Genomic DNA, 25,000 nt, shown 5'->3' with positions numbered 1-25,000 from the left:
CGGGGTAAACGGGAAAAAAGTCCAATTTTGAATCAAGAATTGAAATGGGACGGTAATGATTTCTCCTTGCTTATGCAGTGGTACAACTTTAGAGTATTTCCACTGATTCATCGGGAAAAATACCCGTGTTGTTAGAGCAATTAAGAATTATGCAAAAATAAGAGATTCGGAAAACAAATCTGGACATAACCGCAAAAATTTAGTTGAAATTTTATCCAAGCCTATTGCCTTAGATTTACTTGATTTTGATAAAAGAGAACCTGTACCAGGTTACAACACGAAAAGGCTTAGATCTGGGTTTACGAATTTCAATGCATAAATTCTGAAGTCAGCAATAGATAAGTCATGACGCGTCGAATTATACCACGAACATAAAACCACACGCCACCACCTAATCTACCATTAACGTTTCTATCACGCCGTACACTGATTTCATAACCATGTACATGCATTTCATTGTCGCTGATTTTTGGATAAAGCCTTGTCTCATTTATTGCAAAGATATTAATTGAATTATCAGAAAGTAAAATCCTCACTTAATCAATGCGATTTTTTAAGCTTCCCACATTAAGTGAAGCAAGCTTAAGTCCTCTCATTTTGTGGAAGAAAGAATGACATGGATTGATTAATAGCATTGTGCAGATCATCAACAACTGCATACGTTTCATGCAACATGTTTAGTCAAAATATGTTGTTAGCAAATTCACTCATATTTTGTTGAAGTAAGATATTACCGTGGTTATTCAGGTGAAGCCCCTTAAAGTTGAGATGGGAAGTATTATTGTTTGTATTACCAATAGACTTTCAAAATATTTTACCTTTTCTGCCTTCATACCAAGAGCATTATTATCTGCTCTTTGAAGTAATGCTGAAACACCAAATCTTAGCAGTAGAAAGGGGGGTTTCTCCGCTACTTTGACTTTTTTCTCAATTTCTTTCAATTATTTCCAATTATTATTTCCATTTTCCCAAACTGACCCAAAGAGTATTTAAGAAAAAATACATATAATAAATAAGAAGTTTACGGAATTTTCAGAACCAAAAACTTTCGACATCGAAGATGTTGTGACTTTGGGGGTGGAATATGATAAGAAGTATAAGAAGACTAGAACAAAATCCCCATAATTCTTAATGATCTCAGATCTGAGATCAACGATGTTCAAAATGAAACAAATGCGAAGGATCCGTTCTACAATGACGTCGTTTACCTAAGTTCTAAAAACTTGTCAGAAAAACAAAAAAGGATTTTCTCGACAAAGGGAAAAAAAAGGTTAAGATCAAGTTTTCTATCACAGGAACTTACTCGGGAGGAAAGGGAGAAAGCCTGTGCTTCAATCAGTTCAAAGTCCTCGGCCTAAAATACCTTGGCGACGTGGAGGAAACATCCCCCGAAGATGATTGGTTAAAGTTTATCTTCAATATTTTGAAATTAAACTTAAATTCTCCAATGTCCGATCGCCAATGTACTAATTCCATCTTCCATAACCACCCTCTTATCGTCGTTAGCCGACAGCGCAACTTTATTAACATTTTCCGTGTACACCGTATGTTTCCTACTTTAAACAGAGTTTAAACATTCTAGATAGTCATTGAATTTTATCTCATTCTTTACAACACACTTAATTCTTAACTCCTTTACACTTTTTCTCCTCAAATTTATCTTCTATTTGGTCCTATTTTAATAATATCGCTGCTATCTCGCCGTTTAACAAGATATGGTCGTGATGGGCGCGTTGACACGTCGCAGTTTGCACAGGATTGGATTGAAGATTTTATAACTATATAAGCGCGAATTCCAAAGGCAAAGTGTAAGACAAAGTGAACGTATCATGCGGTTTATTTACATTTTTGAACAATTGAACTTCTATACTTTTTAAAGTACGATGTGCTTCTGAATTTCGCGATCGAACAACATTTAGGTTGGAAAGGCATCTAAATGAGTATGAACTGTATTGTTTATGTTCAGAAGCTTTATATCGAAGACTGGCACGTGCGCAGCATGCCGGAGTTAACGCCGGAACGGCGTGTATTATTCTGATATCACAATACACAATTACAATAATATTATTTTCATTTAACAGTAAGGACAATAAAGAAAAGTAAAAGTCTTGAAAAAAGAGTGAAACCTTATGTTCCATAGCTCAAACCCTTGATCGGCAAACCTAAATGTTTTATATTATTTATACTTAGCTTGTCCAACTGATGGGTTTACGTTGAAGTGCGCGTGTAATTTCGCTGGTGGATGTAATCCACGCCTGAAACAGAACAACCTGCAAAATCTAAATGGGATTGCACCAGAAGGCCTTGAGAGTTTAGCACTTGGGCCAAACGCAAGAGTTGGAACAATATGCGAAGGAGGAACCGTCGCTGTTCTGTACGACTGCAATGCACGATCAGCATTGTATGCTGCCACAGTGATCAACGGCGCTTATTTTAAGGGAGGTATGCCCATAGTTATTATAGTCGGTTATGACTAATCTCCGGGCAGAGTTAGGTCCATTACTTCTCGCCAAAAACTAATAACACAAAAAGTAGCTTCAAAATCAGGGCGAGGAAGCCCACGCCCTTTTCGTTGACCTTTGGCGACCTCTTCCTTTTTAATGAAAGTCCAGCGATCAAAATCCATGCAGTACCCGTGAGGAGAAGGTCAACGGTAAAAACGTATTAATTTTTTACAGGTAAACAAAATATAAAACGCAAGGACACTTGGAGAACAACAATGGATGGAACTCTTTCAAAGTCCCCAGAGAGCATGGCAGCAAATCGTGATTACCAATGCTCACGCAATCATATTTACTGTTATGAAGATGAGAGAGGAGCGCTTTGGAATTGGGATGGTACGGGACGTTGCAGTCGCACGCCACCCAAGATAACTATCCACAAAGGTCACCTGATCGCCGCTAGGTACGGGCAAACCCACGGAACACAGTTTGACATTGATGCCACATTTTTTTACACAAATTCCGTACCTCAAGAAGGCTCCTTCAATTCTAACCAGTGGCGGTTTGCTGAGGATAAATTGATAAAACAGGCGAAAAAGTGGCAAAAAAATGCAGCATCAAAAAAGGTGGATGCAAAAGTGTATGTCGTGGTTGGCGTAATTCCATCGAGTTTTCTCGGAAAGCCAAAGTTCTTTGGTTCGGCTGGTTTCGGCAGTTACCAAGGCGAAGCGACAATACGAGCGGGAAATTACAGAATTTCTTTTCCAGAAATCATGTGGACAGCTGCCTGTTGTATTCATACTGATGGTACGTTTGGAGGTAAATTTGGCTTCTGGGGACGCAATAACCCTTTAAACGCAAAGGTTAACCTAGCTAATTCCCCTACCGAAATGTTTAAAGCTATTCGGCAAGAAATATCTAAGACTTGGCCAGGTATTAATTTCAATCTCCCAAACGTTTTTCCAAGCTTCCCAGCTTGCAATTAGACTTTATCTAATATCTATCTTATCTTTATCTTATCTAACTTCTCAGCATTATTTTTCGGGTTTATCATGTTTACATAACAAGAAAAAAGAGTTAGTTAACTTCCTATGAATGTTAAGTGTTGCAGGGTTTATTTATAACACCCTGTATAATATTTTACTGACAACATTTTACGCTTCGTTAAATCGCGGTAACTGGACTCGCTGAATACATCAAATACATAGCAAACATCCGCAACCGGAACAAATGTATAACAAACACTCTCAGTGTATTGGCTATATATATAAAGTAAAATTTTTGAACATAAGAAACCTTGCACGTGGCCAGAACTCTTTCAACATATATACTGCGCTTCTTCCCCAGGAATTTGTACCTAAAATAATAGAAAATGCGAAATAAGAGAAACCAGAAAACATGAGACCAAAATTTATTAGGAATATTAAAGATTTGACTATATAAAAAGCGACCAAAATCAATCCAATGTGAGCTAGCAATCGCAGTATGGCTATAGTGTAAAAGCTACGTCCACACGGACTCGAACGAATTTGGTATTGTGCTCGAATTCGCCCGGTTTTCTCGTGTGAACAAGAAGAACCGGTCAAAATCTAGTCCTAAATTCGTCCGGTTCCGTATGAACGTTGCCTAAATATTAATCTCTACATGTGCCTTTCAACAAATTCAGTACACGTCCGCTTAAGTAAGTAACTAATTTACACCGAAATCTGATATAGTATACCTTGTTGTCAGATATCATTGTCGTATGAAGAATAACTGCATGTCTTTTTTACATCTTCTGGCTATAAGACTTCAATCTTACATATATTTTTGATCAGCAACGCGAACACTTCGTGATCGCTTCAACTTTCAGGGTTGGTAAATTACTGAATCATTAGCCAAATATTAGGTTAAACGTCGCATTTTGGTCGCGTGGAATGCAATTCAAACAATGGATCATGAGATAATGAGATTTATCATCTTATTGTCTATTGTTTAAATAGCATACGATGCAACCAAGGCCTATAGAAATAACACAGGCCTCAGCAAGTTCCTACCTCTGATTGCCGGGCAGTAGAAACAAAAGTTAATGAGTTTTCCCAGGCCAGCGGTCCCAAAAGCACCGTATTTTAAACTGACCTTTCGTTGTAATTTTGAATGCCGCGCAGCTTACTTGTTTGCCATACTTAGCTTAGCATGTAATCAGTCATTCAAATTGGAAACAAGAGGTAAATTTCAACGGCGCGGTACCATTTTTTAGACACCTCCAAACATCTATTCAATCAATTGTGCTTCCTTTCGGAGAATTCGAGAAGAGGTCGTCGAAAATTTTCCTCCTTTCAAACGACAAACATCAGTTGCTTTGTTATTCTCAGTTGTATTTTCTACTTTAATACTTATCACAACCGAAAAAGGAAAAGTCAAAAGTGCTTTTAATATGAATCACATTGATTTTTAGACATAAGCTACATCACTCTTTACATCAGGATAAATTACATTAAAGGAATACGGCAATAAAAATTATCTTTGTCTCTTTTCGTCATGATAATTATGTACAAAATTCCTTTACGGATTTTTGTTAACTTTATTACTTCTCAAGATATTTTTAATGAAAATATCTTCTATCCGCATTCCTCCATTGGGATTTGCATGTTCTTGCTTGCCGTGATATGCGTTATCAATCCAGCGCAGTGAAGCTCCATGGTATTACAATCGCACGTATCTCAAATTATAACGTTTGAATTGTAAGAGTTCTAAACTAAAGCGTAAACATGTAATTGTTATTTTTTAAGCGTTAACCTGCTTTTGACGTCACCTAAGATCTCATTATAAAACAAAACGGCGGATATATCTCGATAGTCGATTTTTTTGATAGCCAATATCTTGAGAAGTAAGGTAGATAAACAAGTTTTGTGAAAAGGCTCTATAAGAAGGGTAAATTTCTTTTCCACAATAAAGAAATAATTTTTATTGCCATATCCCTTTAAAAAGACGACTCGAGTTCATCATCCGTCATGATTTAAGAATGAAATGAAAATCCAGCCATGTGAAGACATCAATTATATTTTCTACACAATGGGTCCAGTATGAGTGTATTTGGGTCGTTTGTCGGAGTCGAGCCTCGCCTTGATATTTGGTCTTTCTCCTATGGCACTGTGAAACTTCTTTAGGTATTCCGTGGGCTCTCGGTCCAGCACCTCTGGACACTCGAGGAGGTTCCCATCAATAACATGGAATGCGCAAATGTCAACCCATGACAACTGGTCGCCAACAAACACGAGCTTTCCAGTTTTCTTGTGATTTTCTTTCAAGAGAGTCTCGAAAAAATCCAGAAACTTTGGAAGCCGCTTGTTCTTGTAATATTCAATAAAAGGCTGCGTTTCTTCTTTCTGTTCGAGATGACCTGCGTTCGTATCGATAGCGTGCCACGCCCGTAAACCTACACGTAAACGATAAGAACTGTTAATTATCTATACTCGGGGTGAAAATCTTTAACATTCAAAGTCATTGAAATCTTTTTGAGCTTTCCTTGAAAATTCGTCCTGAATTCTTGGATTTCATGAGACTTTATCAAATTCCATTGATAGTCAATTCAAAATCAAGACATGGTAATTCGCATGAGTTCATTTTTTACTGTAAGAGTTGGCTTTGCGCTTGGTCGCAAGTACCATGTGCAATTCAATTTATTTAGTAATATTACGAGGGTAAAAAACCTCATTGGATCTATTGGGTCACACATACAGCATAACTCAAGCTCTCGCGAAATATAAAATCAGTATCAGTATTCACATATTATACATATATATTTTAATGAAATCTGTTGAACCACTCGTGCATCACGCAAATTTGGACGGAAACATCCAGAGCTGAGGAGGCAACATTGGTATATTAAAAACATTGGTATATATTCAAAATATTGGCATATTAAATAACGACTATTTGGAAGTAACCACACACAGATTCTAAGCCGGCTCATATGTCGTCGTTTACAGATAAAGCTATAATGAGCAACGTTTACATAACAAACATATATTAGCCTAGCCTATGAGCTTTTTTTCTTAGACTTCTGCAGTGTAAAGCCAATATAGTTTGCATTTAGTCGTTACTTGCCTAGATGAGGATGAGGCTTTGACACGGAAATCTACCAAACAGGTGACCCAGATCATCAGGTCAAAGCCTCGCCAAAGTGCCCTTGCACTCACTGCATGAAAAACCGCGTATTCACAGGTGAATACGTGCGAATATGAGTTCGAATATGGTCCATATTCACACGTATTCACAGATATTCACTGTGAATATCCTCGGAATATTGGGGGTATTCCGATGTGAATACCTGTGAATAAAACACACCGCGTATTCTGACCTAGAATACCTTCGAATACTCTGTGAATATTTTTCAAGACCTAGTATTCACACTTCGGCATAGAAAATGTGATTGTACGCATGAATACGGGATAATCAACGAGTTATATTGTGTAAATATTGCAGGAAATGCGTTTATATACCACGGAATAGGCAAAGGTTGTTTCAGTTCAATGCCGGTGTCAACTGTTATCCAGCATTTCTTCTCATCACGGTCACAAATTGAAATTGCACTTGATTTGTTTAGGCGACAGACAATAAAGACAATAAATGTTACCAAACGCACGATGGTTTTTATTTGACTAATTTTTTTGCTGCCGCAGGGATGTCGAGTATCGTATATCCTCAGTCGATGAGCGCTGAGTAGCCTCGTAAGTCGTAAAAAAGCTGTATAAAAAGAGAAATATCCATCAATTTCTTTAATTACCTGTGTAAAAGAAGTTATATATAAAAAAATACTTTTATTTTTGCTTGGATACGTAAACACATGGGTAGAAAGTTGATGATTCTGTATCGTCAAAAGCATCCGTAATATATACAGTTCAGTGTTGGGAAATCGTAGGAAATTTCCTTTGGGAAATTTCCTCTTCGACATGTTAGTGACAATTTTTGCGCCAAGGAATTGCGGCGAAATTGCGAATAAATGGCGAAATTCGGAGGTAACAATAACAAATAAATGTCTTTATATGATTCCTCGCAAAAGTTGTCCAGTTCCCTTTGTTTACAAAACGATAACATGGCACAAATGTCAATTGGTTTCAACCAGGGCGCTTATATATAAATGCGTGGTTTCAACAGAAGTTCAAGCTGTTCAACTTTGAATTGTTAAAGATGTTCGCGATGCCCCAAAATAATTCTTGTGGCGGCGCTAAAATCAGGTAAGTTATTTAATAATAACAAGAGTTATGTCATACTATAGTCCTGAAACAACACAACACAACAACAATAGTGCGAGGCCAACGCTTTTACGGCTGGGCTCATCACTTTTTTTGTTTTTATTAATATAAATAGATTACGATTGTGTTTATTGTAGCTAATTTGTACACAGCTAACTGTACCTGCTTGTAGATAAATAAATTGTATGATGGTTTAATTGGTTTTCATCAATCCTACCTCCATCACACACTAATTATAGTAGGTACAAATGTTTGCCATTTCAAAGCCATACTCAATACAAACAAAATTTAAAAAGTTTGCCAATACTGAAAAGGGACATTACTTTCTTACCTACCACAAATATTCAGAAAGCTGCTGTAATCATAACTTTAACATAACATAACCCTTAGATAGACGTTTCAAGATGCATTGAAATGAGGTGCATTGGTGCATTTCATGAGGGATTTTTATATTTAGGCAAAATTTATATATTATAGATATATATTGTTATATAATTGTCACAGAATAGCTAATGATTGATTGCCAAAAGATTGAAATCTTAACAATCAGCTGCCCAAAGACAGAAATCTTAACAGCTTAGAAATCAAAGCCAGACTGTGTTTTTTAGTTATATATAATACATATTTTTTAACAAAATAATGGCCTATATTTTTCCTTTTAGCATATATGAATTATATTTACACTAATATTTACCACAGAATAGCTATTGAACTGGTTGCCAAAAGATAGGAATCTTAACAACCAGCTGCCCAAAGACAGAATCTTAACAGCTTAGAAGTTCATGCTAGACTGTGTTTTTAAGTGAAGCCTTTTAACATTGCCCTCATCATAATTTATAACTGAGACTGTTTACTGATTTGTTTGCAATTACTTTTCCGTACATAAATTATAATCACAATACTTAAAGAATACCATTAAAGTGTAGATGAGTTTACTACAGCTTCTCGATGTTTGCATACTAGGAGTAGCTATGTGTATATACAGCTTTAAGTTCATGGAAGAATTTGTTTCCATTTTTACCCTAATTGATTAGCTTCCAAATTATATGAATGGTGTGTACATTGTACATTGTACATATACATTCTCCTAGGAATATTATAATTTCATTACACTGCATAAATTCTATGCACAACAATAAAAACAAATGGCCATGCATGCAACATCAGCTTTTACCATTATCATTAACCTTTCGGATAATAATCTATTATAGCTTAAAAGTTTGCTATGTATTTTGTTCAATAATTGCTTTAAGGTGGTTTTAATTGTTTTTAGCCATCAGGGGTTGCAAGATTGAGAAAATTCCCAAAAGAGTTGGCCTTAACTTTGCTAAAGATGAAGAGGATTTTTCACCCAGTGAAAGAAGTTCCTGATTCATTATCTGCTCACCTATAGTTTTTAATATCTTACCAAGTGAAAAAACATCACTTGCTTTGCTCAACAATTTACTATTAAGTATAATTTCTGACATACTCCAGGAGCAATGTTTCATATATACTAAAACAACATTGCTTATAAATTAACAATCAGCTGATGAAAGATTGAAAATCATAACAGCTTAGTAGAAGTTCATGATAGGCTGTGTTTTTGCTGCATATTTTTGAACAATTTTGATGTTCCAATAATATTTTATAAAATGTGAAATGTTGTAACCCATCACATGTACATGATCTGTTAAGGACTGTATAAAATTTAAATAATTGACTGAAATCTTAGTATTGCATTTGATCAACCTTGATAAAACACATTAACTGTGGATAAACCTACCATTGCAATGTGTATGACTGCTATGCAAATTAACATGGCAACCTAAAGATTATGCATGTTTGTTCATATTGATATTTTCCTTAATGGACAGACTTGAGGGACAATAAATGCCTAAACATTCGCACAGGCTGCGAACGCATAACCCATTAACCTCTTATCACCAGGTAATTTGTTAATAAAATGTTGAGATTACTCCCAACATGGTCATAGGGTATAGTCTATAGGCCGGCTATTGAATTCAACTGCACGATATTTAGTCACTCACCGAAGAGGTCCCTTACGCACAAACAGTATATGCGTTTTCGGTTTTGAACAATAAAAAATCCTTGAAATACGGTTAATATTCGTTATCATTTTACACGTATTAGCGAACATAAGGTGCTGTGGAAATCGCGCCATGCAATCTCATTTCTATTTCGCGCATTTTCTTCATCAGACTTCGTGGGAATCGTAGCATACAATACTCGCCGGCATGCTCTTTAACTGCGACCAGAGTTTCCAGACTTTACCAAGCCCTTGGCATCCTTCACTCTCTTCCCTTATTTATAAGCGCCAAAAAGATTTCTTACAGCCACAAACGCACGATCTCCTCGTTCAATGTTTATTAAACTCGAAAGCGCGCTTTTTGGTTTTTGCGCCAAATTATTTATAAAATTCCACTTCAATTTTTCAGCATTCAAAATAAAGTTTAAAAATGTCAGCTGATGAATTTTTTTGTGGAAACACGGATTAAGTGAGAAGTGAGATATTCCAAGTGTGAATATTGGTCAGAATACGCGGCATATTCACGCGGTTTCACACTTAGAATACTGAAGAATACGATGCCGTATTCACACTAATATTCCATGTCGGAATACGCTTGCAATATGTGTTTTATTCACACCCGTATTCACATGTGAATACCTTGGAATACGGCGTTTTTCATGCAGTGCTGGTTAAAAGCCGCGCCCCTGATCGGCTTTATTATGACTGTCAGCAGTTCGCCAAAAACTTGTTTATATGAAGAGAATATTCCAGTATAACTCCGTATAATTGGCTTTATCAACGAATCTTATTTTCGTTTACAGGAACGTTCGAGAAAAGTACTAAAGTAGCCTTCTACGCAGTGACTAAATTTTAATTTGCCGGTTTTTGGCAGGGGGATTTATATCGACGGAATTTATCCCTTTCTAAACTAGTGATGGTATGAACACGTGTGCCAGGTCTGGCATTATAATGTTCAACAGTATCTAAGTGATGGCATTGAATACCAGCCTAGTTCCTAGGCCTCATTGCGCGGGTTTTAAAAATCCGTGACGTCACCGGATGAAACACGCGTGAGAGGCCTAGCACAAAATGTTTTCTAAATTCTAATGTTAACGGCTCATAACCGCCCATTTAATGTTGTCTTTTATTAAGAATTGTTGTAACAAAGTAAATGTTTGCAATTTACAAAAAGAACCGTTATAAAGGAAGCAAGAATAAATAATTGAAATTGGCGGATTGAAGCTTATGCGCTTATGTACGTACGGACTCGAGTTTACTCGATAGTCGATAGCATTGACAGCGAATGACATTGCAACGTTTGTATGAATATAAATCCCGAGGTTGCCAGCAATGTTTCGACAAAAAATCGTTACCCAACAACAAATCGGTATCTCAACATTTCAATGTGATTTTTAATAATAACAAGACGCCTGTTCTGGCGTTAACTCCGGCGCACGTGCCAGTCTTTAATATAGAGCTTCTGAACATAAACAATACAGTTCATATTCGCATTTAGATGCCTTACGAAGCTAAAGTTCGATCGCGAAATTCAGCAGCACATCGTACTTTAAAAAGTATAGAAGTTCAATTGTTCGAAAATGTAAACAAACCGCATGATACATTCGCTTTGTCTCACACTTAGCCTTTGGAATTCGCGCTTATATATTATATCTTCAATCCTGTGCAAACTACGACGTGTCAACGCGCCCATACACGACCACATCATCTTGTTAAACGGCGAAATAGCAGCGATATTATTAAAATAGGACCAGAATCTACATGTATTAAATATATTCTTACTCCAATTCAATCTGAACTTAATCGAACAGCATGAAAACAACGGTTTATTTGTTCCTCTTGGAGGAATTGCCGTATCATGCCAGCGAAATCGAATCGCGCATCGGAAAATTAGCCAAAGCTGTGCACCACAACTCTTAGGAGATAAGACTGGGACGTAGATAAATACAGTCACATACACACTTTAAATACTAGAATGTTTCCCGCCATTTCAGACTTGCGACGACGAAAAATAAATTTAAAAAAAAACAAAAAAAAAAACAACAAAAAACCGGGGCGAATTTTCAACTCCGTCGCTGACGCCGGAGTAATAATAATGATCTATTATTTACTCTGAAGTCTACGGTGCCATTGTGTGGTAACATAGTGCATTCCCCTGAACAAGGGGGGAATTTTGTTTTAGACCAATCAGCAAGTTTGTTTACATTTTCAGTAACCCAATCAGAATGCATAAATTTTGATAAAAAGTGCAATATCTTTCTTTTTACATGAAGTATTAAAAATTTAGGCATTCTGATTGGCTTTGCTAAAAAATGTAAACAAATGGCGATTAGTTCAAAACGAAATTCCTCCTTGTTTTCCCTCTGAGGATTATTGCTCTAAGAAACATTTACGGATTCAATGTTTCTTTAAAAGTCGCTGATTATATAACCTATGTAGTTTATTATCATTTTTGTTAATTGTAATGTAGCGTTAGTAAGTGTAGTGATAAAACGATGATTCGTCATTAAGCGTTAGTCGTAATTCGTTGTAATTCGGTTTTCACATGTCTGACTGATTTCGCATAACAACGAATCATGAAGTACAGCGAGTTACGACATGTGAATTAGAACGAATTATGACGTATTTTGACATATGAAAGCCGTAAGTTAAGCCTGTTTTTCATATATCGTGATTCATCGGTGTACAATTAATAGTGATCGGTGACGGCAGCTGTCGGTGATCATTGATGCATGAAATGATTATTCTGTAGGAAAATATTCCATTTTTTAATCACAGACAACAGACTGTCGTTTAGAACATTAAATGGTTTAAAAACGTCATTATATTCTTAAAATTGGATTAAATTTATTTTCATACACAATATAAAGCTGCATTGTTCCGAATTGTAATTCTTAAAGGTTGTGATAATCTCCTGCGTGTTTTGGCATCGGTCCAATGAAGCGTTTGACATTTCCTTGAATAGAGCACCAAAATCTTGTATAGTAAAAACATGCAATCTGCATGTATACGTTATAACTAGTTCAGTTTACAATTGTGATTACTGAAGTTGGGCAGAAAAGGGGAACTCTTTTTTTCCAAAAGTCTCACCTCGCACAAGTCCTGAGGTAAGAAGATAGAAATATGGATAAGTGAAAGTTTTACATATTAAACATCTTTCAGTAGTAATATGTTGAATTTAGATAATTTTTTCAAAAATGAGCTAAAAAATCATTTCTCTTTCACTATTTTTAATTAAAAAAAAAAATAAGTTAACACTTCTGACTCTTCTGAACCAATTGTAGAGGTGAGATTAACCTGTATGCATAATGTTGGTGGTGAACAGTAGCGTAGCCAGCCTGACAATTTGTCCCGCTATGCTAATATTTTGGTGTTCATTGATTGTGAAAACAATAAATTTCTAAACAAATGAATTATTATAATAACTCGAAGTTTACATAGCGGGACAATATCGTCAGGCTGGCTACGCAACTGTAGGTGAGACGAACCTTATTTTAAAAGTAAGTGTCAGCAGGTAGCAACTACATAATATACTTTTGAAGCTAAAGCAAGGAAAGGAAGCTCAAGAATTTTAAATTTACCGTTATTTTCGACCAGTTGACGGGCGATCATACATGAGTGAATGTCCAATCAAGGATTAGTTCGAGCTCTCCTGCATGGCGTTAAACCGTTCAATGAAGCGCTTGACAAGAATAAAACACCATGCACTATCTAATACCGGGTGTCTAAAAAAGTGAATCTATAAATATTATCTCGTTGTTAAACCGCTCTTAAGCGCTTGATATTATACTAAATAAGCTTGGAATTTACATGAAAGAATGAAATTCTATTTATATTTAAGCTTCTAAAATGTTTTCGTTAAGTCAGGCAAAAATACTGTACCACTGGTTATATGTAGCCTTTTCTCTTTAGTTTCAGTTGACAACAACTAATTACATGCATGAATGTGGGATGGGCGATCGCCTGTGAATTCAGAGTATTTGCTGCCCCCGCTAGGAGTTGAATTCCTTGTTCATCCTCTGGTGTAAAAAATCGATTTTAATGTCGAATTCATGATAATAATAAAAGTTCAGGAAGTTGATGCCTTAGTAGCTGTGGGTTTAGCATATAGCGCTGCTGAGGTATTAAAATGATAAGAATAAGATTTTTCTATACGATCACGATGTGTCCCAAAAAGTACCCTTTACTGAAATCTACTTTGGGACACACTGTAGTGTTAATTTTTTTGGGGAACACCCTGATTCAATTCATATTATACACGGATATAAAGCTGCACTGTTCCGAATTGGCTGACTGGAATTCCTAAAGGTTGTGATAATATCCTACTTGCTTTGGCATCGGTCCAATGAAGCGTTTGACATTTCCTTGAATAGAGCACCAAAATCTTGTATATTTAAAACATGCAACCTGCATGTATACGTTGTAACTAGATCAGTTTGCGATTGTGATTACTAAAGTTGACCAGTAAAGAACTCTTCTTCCTAAACGTCCTAGCTCGCACAAGTTTCTCAGGTAAGATGATGGAAATATCAATGATATGCAAGTGTCGAAGTGAAATTTTCCACGCATATAGTCATTTGTCAATAGTAGTTATTTGTTGAAATTTTTTAAAAAAAGTTTCGATAATAAGCAAAAAAAAATTCGATAATGAGCAAAAAAAATTTCTATGATGAGCTAAAAAAATTTGTCTCTAACTATTTTTCATTAAAAAAATTGTAATTAGCTAGTATACACGCTTGGCATTTTTGCATGCGAAATCGCTAGTTTGCCATTCAATATGGCATGCGGTATACCCCCAAAATGTTTGCGCCACGTTCATTTGAGTCAGTGGTGTACCGCCCAAGAATATTTAATTAAGTAAACATGGCGGCTGTTTCAAATGTGCGATTTTCGTTGGAAGAAGTGTTAAAACAAGACATCTTCAACGAAAACGCCGTTGAACAGCCGTCAAACTCTTTGACAAAAGTTCAGGAGGCAATTGAGAGTTTGGCAGTTGAGCGTGGGTGCAGCAATGCAGAGGCTGTCACTGGGGCATGTGTTGAGCAAGTTCAAGCTATGCTTGAACTTGCAACAAGCCATGGAGAATCTGGGCTGGGCTGAAATTGCTGGCAATTCCCATCAATGTCGGCCCTATTTTGCAGCGAGAATCACGTTTGTGGTTAAATGGGATTCGGCGACGGGTTGGTGGTAGAAGGAGCATTCGGAACCCGTATTATGGGGAAATTACGAGGGATATGCCTTACGAGGTTTTCACGGCGTTGTGTCGAATTGTTCGGGGGATGGATGGTTTCGTGGGCACCTTTTTGTTATGAGCGCCAAAACAAGAAGGCACATGTTATATCTTTAACATCAATGCGTCTTGTGAACGAGTTGTTTGTTTTACTATCTGGCTTGTCGATAGATGAAGTTGCCGATTACTTTAAGAGATGTTTTTCTGGCAATCGAAAGGGTCACACAGCGGCAGTTATTATAACCGAGGTGAAAGACTTTGTTTTTATTTACAAGAAAAGGCCTGGAAAACTAGTCATCGGTTTTAATTATGGTGAATGGAATGTAAATGGAGTTCCTCAGCATGTATGCTAACATTTCTTTAATCTATGAAAAACGTTTTAACATAGGCACGTTCTTACAGTTGTGAAAATTCAGAGCATTGTTTAAATCATTTTAGGCAAAATTTTGGTAATGTAACTGCAAACATGATTGATCATTTCAGGCAATTATATTACCAAAATTATGAAAATCTGAATTGTTCTCAGTGCACTTTGATGAAATATGCTTAGTTTAGTTAATTTAATCTGATGTTGGCTTTTATAATGCACTTCATTGCCAAGTTTTCACAACTGTTAAGAACCATGTCAAAGCCAGGGCTGTAACTAGAACGATAATTGGGGTGTGTTTATTCATATATTCAGTTCAGCCCGACGGATTTCTTTTGTAAGTGCAATAGCTCACAATGGAAATCCGTCGGGCAGAACTGAATATATGAATAAACACCCCCCCAATTATCGTTCTAGTTACGATCCTGGTCAAAGCTCTATATTCCTTTTTAACTATATCAAAGTAATAATCCTTATATAGCTGGATATTGCCTCCAAAATCATAGATTTACATACTAATATTTTGAAGGCAAACCAGCAGACAAATATATGTGAACTTCCCTTTTAATGACTAGTTTTCCAGTTGCTTTTTCAGTCAGAAAATCAAACTGCTGCCAGATAGTAAATCAAACAACTCAAATAATGTCAAGAACAAAACACAATTTTAGGGTTTTTTGCCACAGCCACCCCCAACAATTTGATAAAAAAATCAATTTTCTTCTGCCACCATTTTAAGAAAAAGAAACAATAAATACATTTTTAATGTATTTATGTTACAATACATTTAAAATGTATTTATAGTCCTCTTTTTGATTTTAACTAAATGGTACTGCATGACTTTGTCTATCATTAAGCTGCAATGGTCCTCTAAGATTCCACATTGAAAAGAAAAATCATCAGGACTTTTTCAGAAAAATATAACTAGGATGCACTGAGATTTTTACCCCTTGGATACTAGTGGATACTTGAATACTAGTGGAGAGAATGGAGCTTTGAAGAGTTTATACAAATGAGTATAGGTTTACAACACAAGTTTTTGTCTTAATATATATCTATTCTAAAAATAGAAATCAAACATACATATTTCATGCAAAAATTACAAAACTAATACACTAATAATCAAGATGTATGCAACATATGCATAGCAATTCCTGTGTGTTTAACATACACAGTTATGTAAAATGACCATATTTGTGTAAATACAAGGTTAAGACATTGCAAGTAACCTGAACACTTTAAAACTGATAGCACTGATTTCAATACTTTGTCAAACTAATATACTAACAAGTACACACTTAAAAAACATCAGGTTGATGCAATATTGATATGAACATGATTGATCAATGTTGTGCGGCCGACATTGTTCAGAGTTGTTATTAAGATGTATTAGCATATTCCAGTGTGCTTACATACACAGTTAGTATGTTACTGTATATTTTACATTTGTACATTATTTGGTTAAAGCCCACTTATATAGTGTTGTTATATTGTAAATACATTTGAGACATTGCAACTAATCAGAACAATAATCAAAACTAATAACAGTGCTAAATATTTCTGGTTTATAGGTAAATTTCTCATATATACACAATTGTGTATGTTTATATGGTCAAATATATTAATAACATATATTGGACATTAATAAGAAAGAATATCACAATCATGACAGGGTATTTGTTTTAAGCATCAAGTTGGAGTATGACACATGCCATAAATAGAATGAATCATGATAAACATTTCTCTCAATCATTAAAACTTATATCAATTCTGCTGATGTACTCACACAAAAGAGCAAATCCTGCTAAATGATTGTTCGATTTCATGCATGATTCGAGTCGGCGTCACAACACATTTTCATCAAAATTGTTTTTGACTATAAAATGTTGAAAAGCATTACGTATAAATTTAGTGATTTACGCTATTAATATAAGCGTGTATGTCTGAAACATGTATACCGGCTATAGCCTAAGTACATGGATTGTAATTCAGTGGCAATCCATGTACTGCTTCCTGCAGAGTAAGATAGGTTAACTCATTCAGCTGTGGAAACATGAGGCAGATTTGAATTAAGTTCATTGGTCGTACTTAATCATACTGACTTAAATTTTAAAGGCCCACACAAACGAGCAGTTTTCTCTTAGAAGTTTCAGCTCTTTGCAAGGTGCACACGAGCAAATTACTCTCGACAAGGAGCTAGGTTGACAAAAAAATTAATCGTCTGTGTGGGGCTAAAGGCCTACACAAACCGGATGAGATCCGGCCAACGCGACGCGATTTTTACGAATTCAGTTTTTATAACTATAAACCGCTAATTTTGACAACGCAATAATATTCTTGGTAATACCGATTGAAGGTACATTTTGACTACTCTGGTGCCCATATATCGCAAAAGGTCCTTTAAGAATTGAATTAATTTGTTTCTGAAAATAAAAAAATTCGCGTCGCATTATGGCGAATCGCGTCCAGAGTATGCAGGCCGTACAGACTACGCGCGACAAAGGTTGCCAAACCGGGCATGGCATGCATGTGAACACAGATTTAATTGAAAATCATCTGGGTATTATCACAGAACGTCTTTCTTAAGCAATAAAGTTCGCTTATCGTGCAAACATTATGTTTATAATTTTATCCTGAACGAACTTATTTCAAAGTAGAAAATGAATCATTTATGCCGCTAGCTTGCATGTTTGGTCAACAAACCTTCACATTTAGAAACGTTCCCAATGGCAATGACAGGTTATAAATCAGTTTAAAGAGGGGTTACAGCGGATTGACCGGATTCTGCACATTGCGGTTCTGCTCATAAATTTGGGGGCTCCATGATTCAGAAATTGCCTAAGCCTAAGGGCGGATTCCACCATCTCGTTTTTTACAGGTACATACACGCACATAAATATTTAAAACCTTCAAAGTTTTTATATAATTAATTTTATGCCAGAAAAACATAACAAATCTTCAAAAGAGTCCAACGCAATGCAACTATTCAATCGCAAATTTTTGAAAGTATCATTTAAATTATTTAAATTGCTGCGTGTACATATAGGTGCACAAAACGCGACAGTTGAAAGCAGCCCAAATTTCGCATGTTTTAAATTTCTTCGAACACAAACTTTCATTTAAAAAAGTTAGTGTAATGAAATGGTAATACTAGTAAATATTCGGACAGAACAAGATGTTTTAAGATACATAGTGATTCAAAATGTAAACAAAGCCTTTCTTTACATTACAGACTGCATGTAACCCAGCTTTAAACAACAAGATATAATATCCACATGAAATTAATCAGTTACTTCGTTACGTACAGACAAGATGAAAAACGCAACACCACGTGACACAAACGTAACACAAACGAGCAGCGTAACACCGCATCAACATTCAACACTATGGAAACACGAAACAATGAACGACACATCACGAAACAAACGACAGAATAAAACAAAAGAACAAATCAGAACGCTGTTCGAGTACCCTTAGGGAATATAATACCCCTGACACTATTCAACTATAGTCGCGCGGTATTATTATAGCCCGGTTTACACTACGCGCGATATTTGGTACGGCACGGATAAATCTGGTACCCGTACCATTTTTATCCGTGCTTGGACGATCTATTTAGGTAGTCCAAGTACTTGTAAAAGTGGCACGGCCGGAATTTTATCTGTGCCCTACAAATATCACGCGTACAGTGTAAACGGAGCTTTAAGATTTCTTTAATTGAAATTATAAGTTCATGCTATCAGCTAAATAATCCATCGCAATTATCGCTACTATACCGGATACCATCGCTAGTTTAATTAATGAAAGTAATCACCAATCTAGCGTCTTCATCACCTCTTATATATTTTATTTCTTATACAGTGGAACCCGACTATACGACAATTCCTTTTTTGTGACAAAAACTATAAATCTGGAAAACGCGTGCACGACAACTTTTGATGTCACATATTGTCTAATTAAAATTAATGAAATTACAGTACATGCTGTTGAATTTGACATGTGTATAATTTCCATTCGAAATTAGGCCTTTAGGGTCATTATTAAACCCTTTTTCATGTTTTATTTTTCTGAAACAGTTGTCATAAATACCCTGAAAACGTGTATTTCTTTGTTTCTGAGTATTCGATACATTTCGCTGCGATATGGTTGAAATGGAACCGGGCCTTACCAATGGTCATATTGACGGAATTCCACTGTATACATGCAGTACAGTATTTAAAAAAACGACTTACATTTCTCCAAGCTTTCCTTTATCTTGTTCCTTAGTTCGTTACCGCAAAACCTACACAACTCATCTGAAAATACTTTCTGTAAACCACAATCACAATAATTAGTGTCACTATCGCGCACTCGCTTGGGGAAATAAGAAAGGGTGCTATTACTACGAGAACTATTAACATTATTATAACCATGTTTACGCAACCAAATTAAAGAAATGTATTCGTGATGGAAAACCTGTTGCCACCTATGGCTATATGCAGTATTTGCACAGTACTTTGAGATAGCTATATGCTTTGCTTCTCGTCCTTCCATTGAGTTTAAACCCAGCCCCAACCCATAACGTTCCTTCATTTCTTTTGTGTGAACAGGAACAACAAGACCTAAAGTCCACACAGTTGGATTCACTTTCAGATATAGCCAGTAACCACGATGGAAATTTTCACAATGTTTCTTTAGTTCTCTTACCTGCTCATCAGTAATATTTACCCGACTAAATAAAGCAACTGCATTTCGCAAGCAAAGGCAGAGATAAGCATGAACGTGAAGTATATTAGAGGTTATTCCAGAAACACCATTTTCAAGCACATCAATGAGAAACATAAAGTTGTGTAAAAACATGCGAGAGTCCTTACCTGTGAATCTATAGTTGAACGTCATTCCATCAAGCTTTGCGTTTTCGTCGTACCACCGTATGATACGTTTCGCCAGCCTATTCAGGTTACACTTTGATCTTAAAACATTAACAAACTTGTAAAATGGTGTTTCTGGTAGAACCTGAGAAAAAGATGAAGGTAAGTTAGGTTTTGACATTTCAATCGCTTGATTTAAAAGATAACGATGAGCTAAGGCACATGCGTTATTTTTTAAATGAAGCGGTTCGACATGAGCTCTGTCTATTAGCTCAGCCACCAAAGGAACAAATTCTTGGCGGCTTTTCTGCTTAGCAATGAAAGTCGTCACATTTGTTCGTTTGGTGGCGGCTTTGACATTCTTCCTTTCAAGTTGTTTTTTGAAGTCAGAAACTTTTTTCGCCTGTTTGATCCTTTCCGAGTATTTCCACGGTTTCCAGGTATCGTTTTTATTTCGCCCGAAGGTTCCTTTTCCGTTTACCGACATGGACTCCTGATTTAATCTGCAAAAGGTGGAAAAGTACGTAGCACTATTAGTAAGCTCCCCAGCTAAAAAACAAAGCATTTTCATATCGTTTGGCAGTTCTGAAAATACAAACTTGACTTCAACGCTTTCTTCTTTAGCTAGAACAGAGTAAGACTTGCTTTCAATTCGTTTAATATCAATCATAAGCTTACCCAAGAAACGTTTTACCGGTAGACAGTTTTCTGAACAATTAGCTCCAAAAAGAAGAAAATTTTCGTTGCTACTCAATACGCCTTGTCCAATGTTAAGAAAACTTACCAACCATGAACATGCTGAATCATCTCTTCCAAAAGGTGCACCATCTCCACCCAGAGCAATATGAAATGTATTCGGCTCACCGAAGTTAACAATTTGATACTCACCATTGTTCAAATAAAAATTAGCTAGTCTTACAAGAAGATCTTCAATATCCCTGTAACATCCGTTGACTTTCTCACATTCATCCATACCATTGCACAAATTTTCACGAACACTAAACAACTCACCAATATCAATGGATTTTATATACCGCATTAACCTGTCATAGGGAACAAGGCGAGGGGTGGGACAGTTGGCAACCTTAATACGCGCAGCCCGCTTACTACCTACTACCTGCTTATATGAATTAGCCTTATAAACTCTCCTATACTTATCTTTACCCATAATACCCTTGCTATAATATACTGCAATTGACCGCAACATATTGTCATTTGATCTTTCATACTTCTTTAAATCTTCTTTGTATATCTTCGGTAAAACCTTATTCTTGATCTTGCTACACTTTTCCATTCCTTCAACAATATCTTCCTCCTTACATTTCCTATCTAATGTCTCCAACATTCCAATAACTCCTGGCTTCCTGTTTTCGTCACTACCCCCGTGTATTGCACATGCTGCTACCATGGTTTCTTTCCTCCGCTTTCTACCTGTAGACTCCACACAACCTTCCCCTGTTGGTTTGCTCTTACGTCTAGTAACTGCCTTCTCGCCTATACTAAAGCTTCCTTCCTGTTCTTCCTGCTTATCATCAACTAATTCAGCCCTGATGTTATCTAGGTCTTCAATTTCATTCACCAATCTATTTACCTGCATATATAAAGTTGAACATAACTGATACTTGTTATAAATGTTTAGTAAAATGTTTTAAACTAAAAAACATAGCATAATTCTGAAAGATGTACAATGTTGTTTCAATCATGCCTGTGCCAATTTATAGCCAGTACCATGCAAGGCCTGTAAGTTTTAATAATAAAAAATAAAACGGAACAAAGGCAAAATCTAAGGAATTCATCAATTTCATATATTTCCTAACTAGTTATGAACACACAACCACAGCATCTGCCAAATTACTGGACATATGTATATATAATGCCACTCTCACGCCCAATGATAGACTATTATTAATTTGATTGTTAAAGAAAATTCTACATCAATTTTGTTTAATTTTATAAGCTTTATCACAATGTATAATTCACATGTCAAACACCATTAATTTATAACACTATTTGAGCTATCCTTATATATTTTGATTTTACAATCACAAGCTATTAAACATATTGATATATTTGTGAGATATTGTTATGTAGACTTTGGTGTTGACAAAGAAATGCCCAGATATTCATATACTAAAAAGTTGCCCCAAATCCTTTTTAAAATCCAAATTTGTCTAATCTTTCAGAAATGTTGGATTCTGTTAATTATAAATTAACTCCTATGTAGATACAGAGTAAGGTTACTGAGAAATATAATCATCTGGGATTTGTTTAGTACGAATGGTTGCACTACATGTTGCACAAGTAAGATTTTTTAGTTAACCACTAAGCTGAAAAAGAGCTTTCTCAGTGGAACAAGTACAATCATTCTGGCATTAGATAGCAGGGTATACACTGTGGGTGCATTTACTGCATTAAAGCCTAATGAGTTAAATATTGACAAATTTTTAGTGAACCATTACACTGCTGGGCTTCCCAACTGACAAATAAAATCATCTGGGTTAATTAAGTTATAAAAAACATATATTTAATAGTACATTGAAGCTCAGTGGGTTAAAGATCATAAATTTAGGTTTTTGAGAGTTCATCTTACAATGTGGAATTAAATGTCAAGTTTTCAACAAGCTTTTAACAAACTAGGGAAAACATATTCATATATTCATATAACAAAATTTATCAAAGGCATTAACATACAATATGCTTTAATTAAAAATGCAAATTGGCTCAGAAATATAGCAAATCGGTTATCGGTATGGAAATTTAAGTGGATCAGGTTAGCCGCAAGTCCATATAATATACACGAAAAATAGCAAGTCAAACACGAAATATACAAGTTAAATATATAAATACAAATAAATAAACGTTTCTTACCTTATCATCCAAACGTTTAAGCTTCTGGGATACGCATTTTGCTTTTTTTTGTTTCGTCTCCACAGCTTGCCATGCAAGTCTTTTGTTGCGCATATATTCCCCAACATTGAATCTGCGGTATTGAGATGCCTTTCTAAAAGGCATGATTCTGAGTTTCTTAGCTCATTTTTGTCAGAAAAAAAAACATACGATTTGAGATTGGTTCCTTAGCTTTTGAAATATACCAAAAATGTACAAAAGTAACCTCACACAAAGAATGCTATACAAGCCGAATATGCGGTTGTTTGAAATTTAATTTCCGCCCGACGCCATTTGCGCCAAATGCCTCTAACAAGAAGCTCGCTTGAAGCAAAACATTTGCCGTTACCATAGCAATATTGATATCAAAATAAACCTCTTGTTACCCTCTATAACACTATTATACCCCCAAACACCTCACGGAGAAAGCGCTCCGGAAAAACATAGCCGAATATAAGGAATTCTCCGTTCGAAAAATTCATTACCACTCTTCAGAAAATGTCGCGCGCCTCCAATAAAACCCGGCACATTCTAATTGTTCAATTTAGCGTGCAAAAATGCCAAGCGTATAAACAAGTTTGTCCACAACGCTCTTCCTTTAACACTCGTTCGAACCTATTGTATAGATGTGATTAACCTATTGGAATAAAATGTTGTTATTTTAAAAGTATTTTGCGTCATCTCATTGAAGGAACGGAACTACGTACTATATTTCTGAAATCAAAGCAAAAAAAAGGAAGTTAAAGAATTTTAAAGAGTTTCTCGACCTGTTGGCGAGCGATCATGAGTGGATGATACTTTTGATATTCGGTCAAAACAAGTGCTCGAGAAGTTAGGGTAGAAAACCTTAGAAAATAGACGAGACTGAATTTAAACTAACAAAATATATTGATAAAGTTGTTGAAGGAGAAAGTCTTGAAATATACAAACGCAAAAACGTTGCAAAAACGAAACACAGTGTAGCGATGAAATACAATTTTATGATTATATTTTGTTGATTTGTTTGTGTTTTTGCTGGTTTAATACGCACAAATCCAAGATTATATATATATATATATATTAATATATATATATATATATATATATATATATATATATCACTTATAGAAAATATCACGCACATTTTGTTTTACCGCAGAGCCATGAAGATCTCCGTTCTAATAACCTTGATTGCAGCAACAACTATTGTCGGAACTGCCACTTTTAGTGAACGTCCTGGCGCAGTAGAATTACGTGGAAAGGGGGAAAGACCTCGGCTCCCGACTACACCGTGGGGGATGCGAAAGATCGCCAATGCGAAGACGAAACAGGGGAAGACCATGCTGCGGAAGACCAAGCTGGAGATGAAAAGCTGGGAGGAGGAAAGTATAGGTATATGTCGCGAGGATGTCAAATTATCACCAACGCTACCAAATGTTACTGAACGGCCGTGCAAACAACGATGATGCATGCATGTTACCAATTATCAGTTATTCTGCGAACTCGTATGTGTAAACGCAACGCCGACTGTACGAGCAAAGCCTATATATATATTAGTCATATACGACGAAAGTGAGCAGAATATTTAACAGTTATTCTGCGAACTCAAGTCGTATATGAGCTGATAGCCGAACTGGCGCGTAGTTTTATTATATACATGCACAAACTTTGTCGCCCTTTCGGTGCATTTTGGTGTGCTATTATCAACTAAAGCTTGGATTTCTATTTCACTCAACTTCCCAAAGCTTTCAGCCATTTTGTTTACTTTCTCTACAAGACAGATATGAGCTAATATCTGTCTAGTAGCCAACCAATGAAATTGCAGCATACCTCATATCTGGCGCTTGTGTATATAATAATGTTAAATATATACTTTATTTTCCAATTTTGTCGCCCTTTCGGTGCACTTTTATGTACATTTATCAAATATAAAACTGACTTGAATTTCATTAGCTATATCGTTTAACCCCCCAAATCTTCGAGC

General features: G+C 35.9%; 2 protein-coding genes across 2 annotated transcripts; both read right to left on the bottom strand.

Annotated features, from left to right (window-relative positions):
- Positions 1-5,488: 5,488 nt before the first annotated feature.
- Positions 5,489-6,091, bottom strand: LOC114531071 (glutathione S-transferase-like). Its single transcript, XM_028552714.1, has 2 exons — positions 6,055-6,091; positions 5,489-5,859 (listed from the first exon to the last, which is right to left on the bottom strand). The coding sequence occupies exons 1-2, from the start codon at positions 6,089-6,091 to the stop codon at positions 5,489-5,491; spliced, it is 408 nt and encodes a 135-aa protein (XP_028408515.1).
- Positions 6,092-19,054: 12,963 nt separating this feature from the next.
- On the bottom strand, positions 19,055-22,674 carry LOC114531129. Its single transcript, XM_028552780.1, has one exon. It carries the CDS (start codon positions 21,746-21,748, stop codon positions 19,517-19,519), a length of 2,232 nt encoding a protein of 743 aa, XP_028408581.1. The 5' UTR covers positions 21,749-22,674; the 3' UTR covers positions 19,055-19,516.
- Between the last annotated feature and the right edge of the window lie 2,326 nt (positions 22,675-25,000).

This window comes from Dendronephthya gigantea, unplaced genomic scaffold (assembly GCF_004324835.1).
Source record: "Dendronephthya gigantea isolate DGI-Jeju-01 unplaced genomic scaffold, DenGig_1.0 000068F, whole genome shotgun sequence".
In the NCBI taxonomy this organism is placed as follows: Eukaryota; Metazoa; Cnidaria; class Anthozoa; order Malacalcyonacea; family Nephtheidae; genus Dendronephthya; species Dendronephthya gigantea.
This window is presented reverse-complemented; position numbering and strand designations above follow the sequence as displayed.

Bases quoted from the DNA above. Each gene is read 5' to 3' on its own strand.
- LOC114531071 (XM_028552714.1), bottom strand. From the start codon at position 6,091: ATGGTACTTGCGACCAAGCGCAAAGCCAACTCTTACA. The intron at 5,860-6,054 runs GTAAAAAATGAA...GTTTACGTGTAG, and splicing joins GCGCAAAGCCAACTCTTACA to GTTTACGGGCGTGGCACGCT.
- LOC114531129 (XM_028552780.1), bottom strand. From the start codon at position 21,748: ATGCAGGTAAATAGATTGGTGAATGAAATTGAAGACCTAGATAACATC.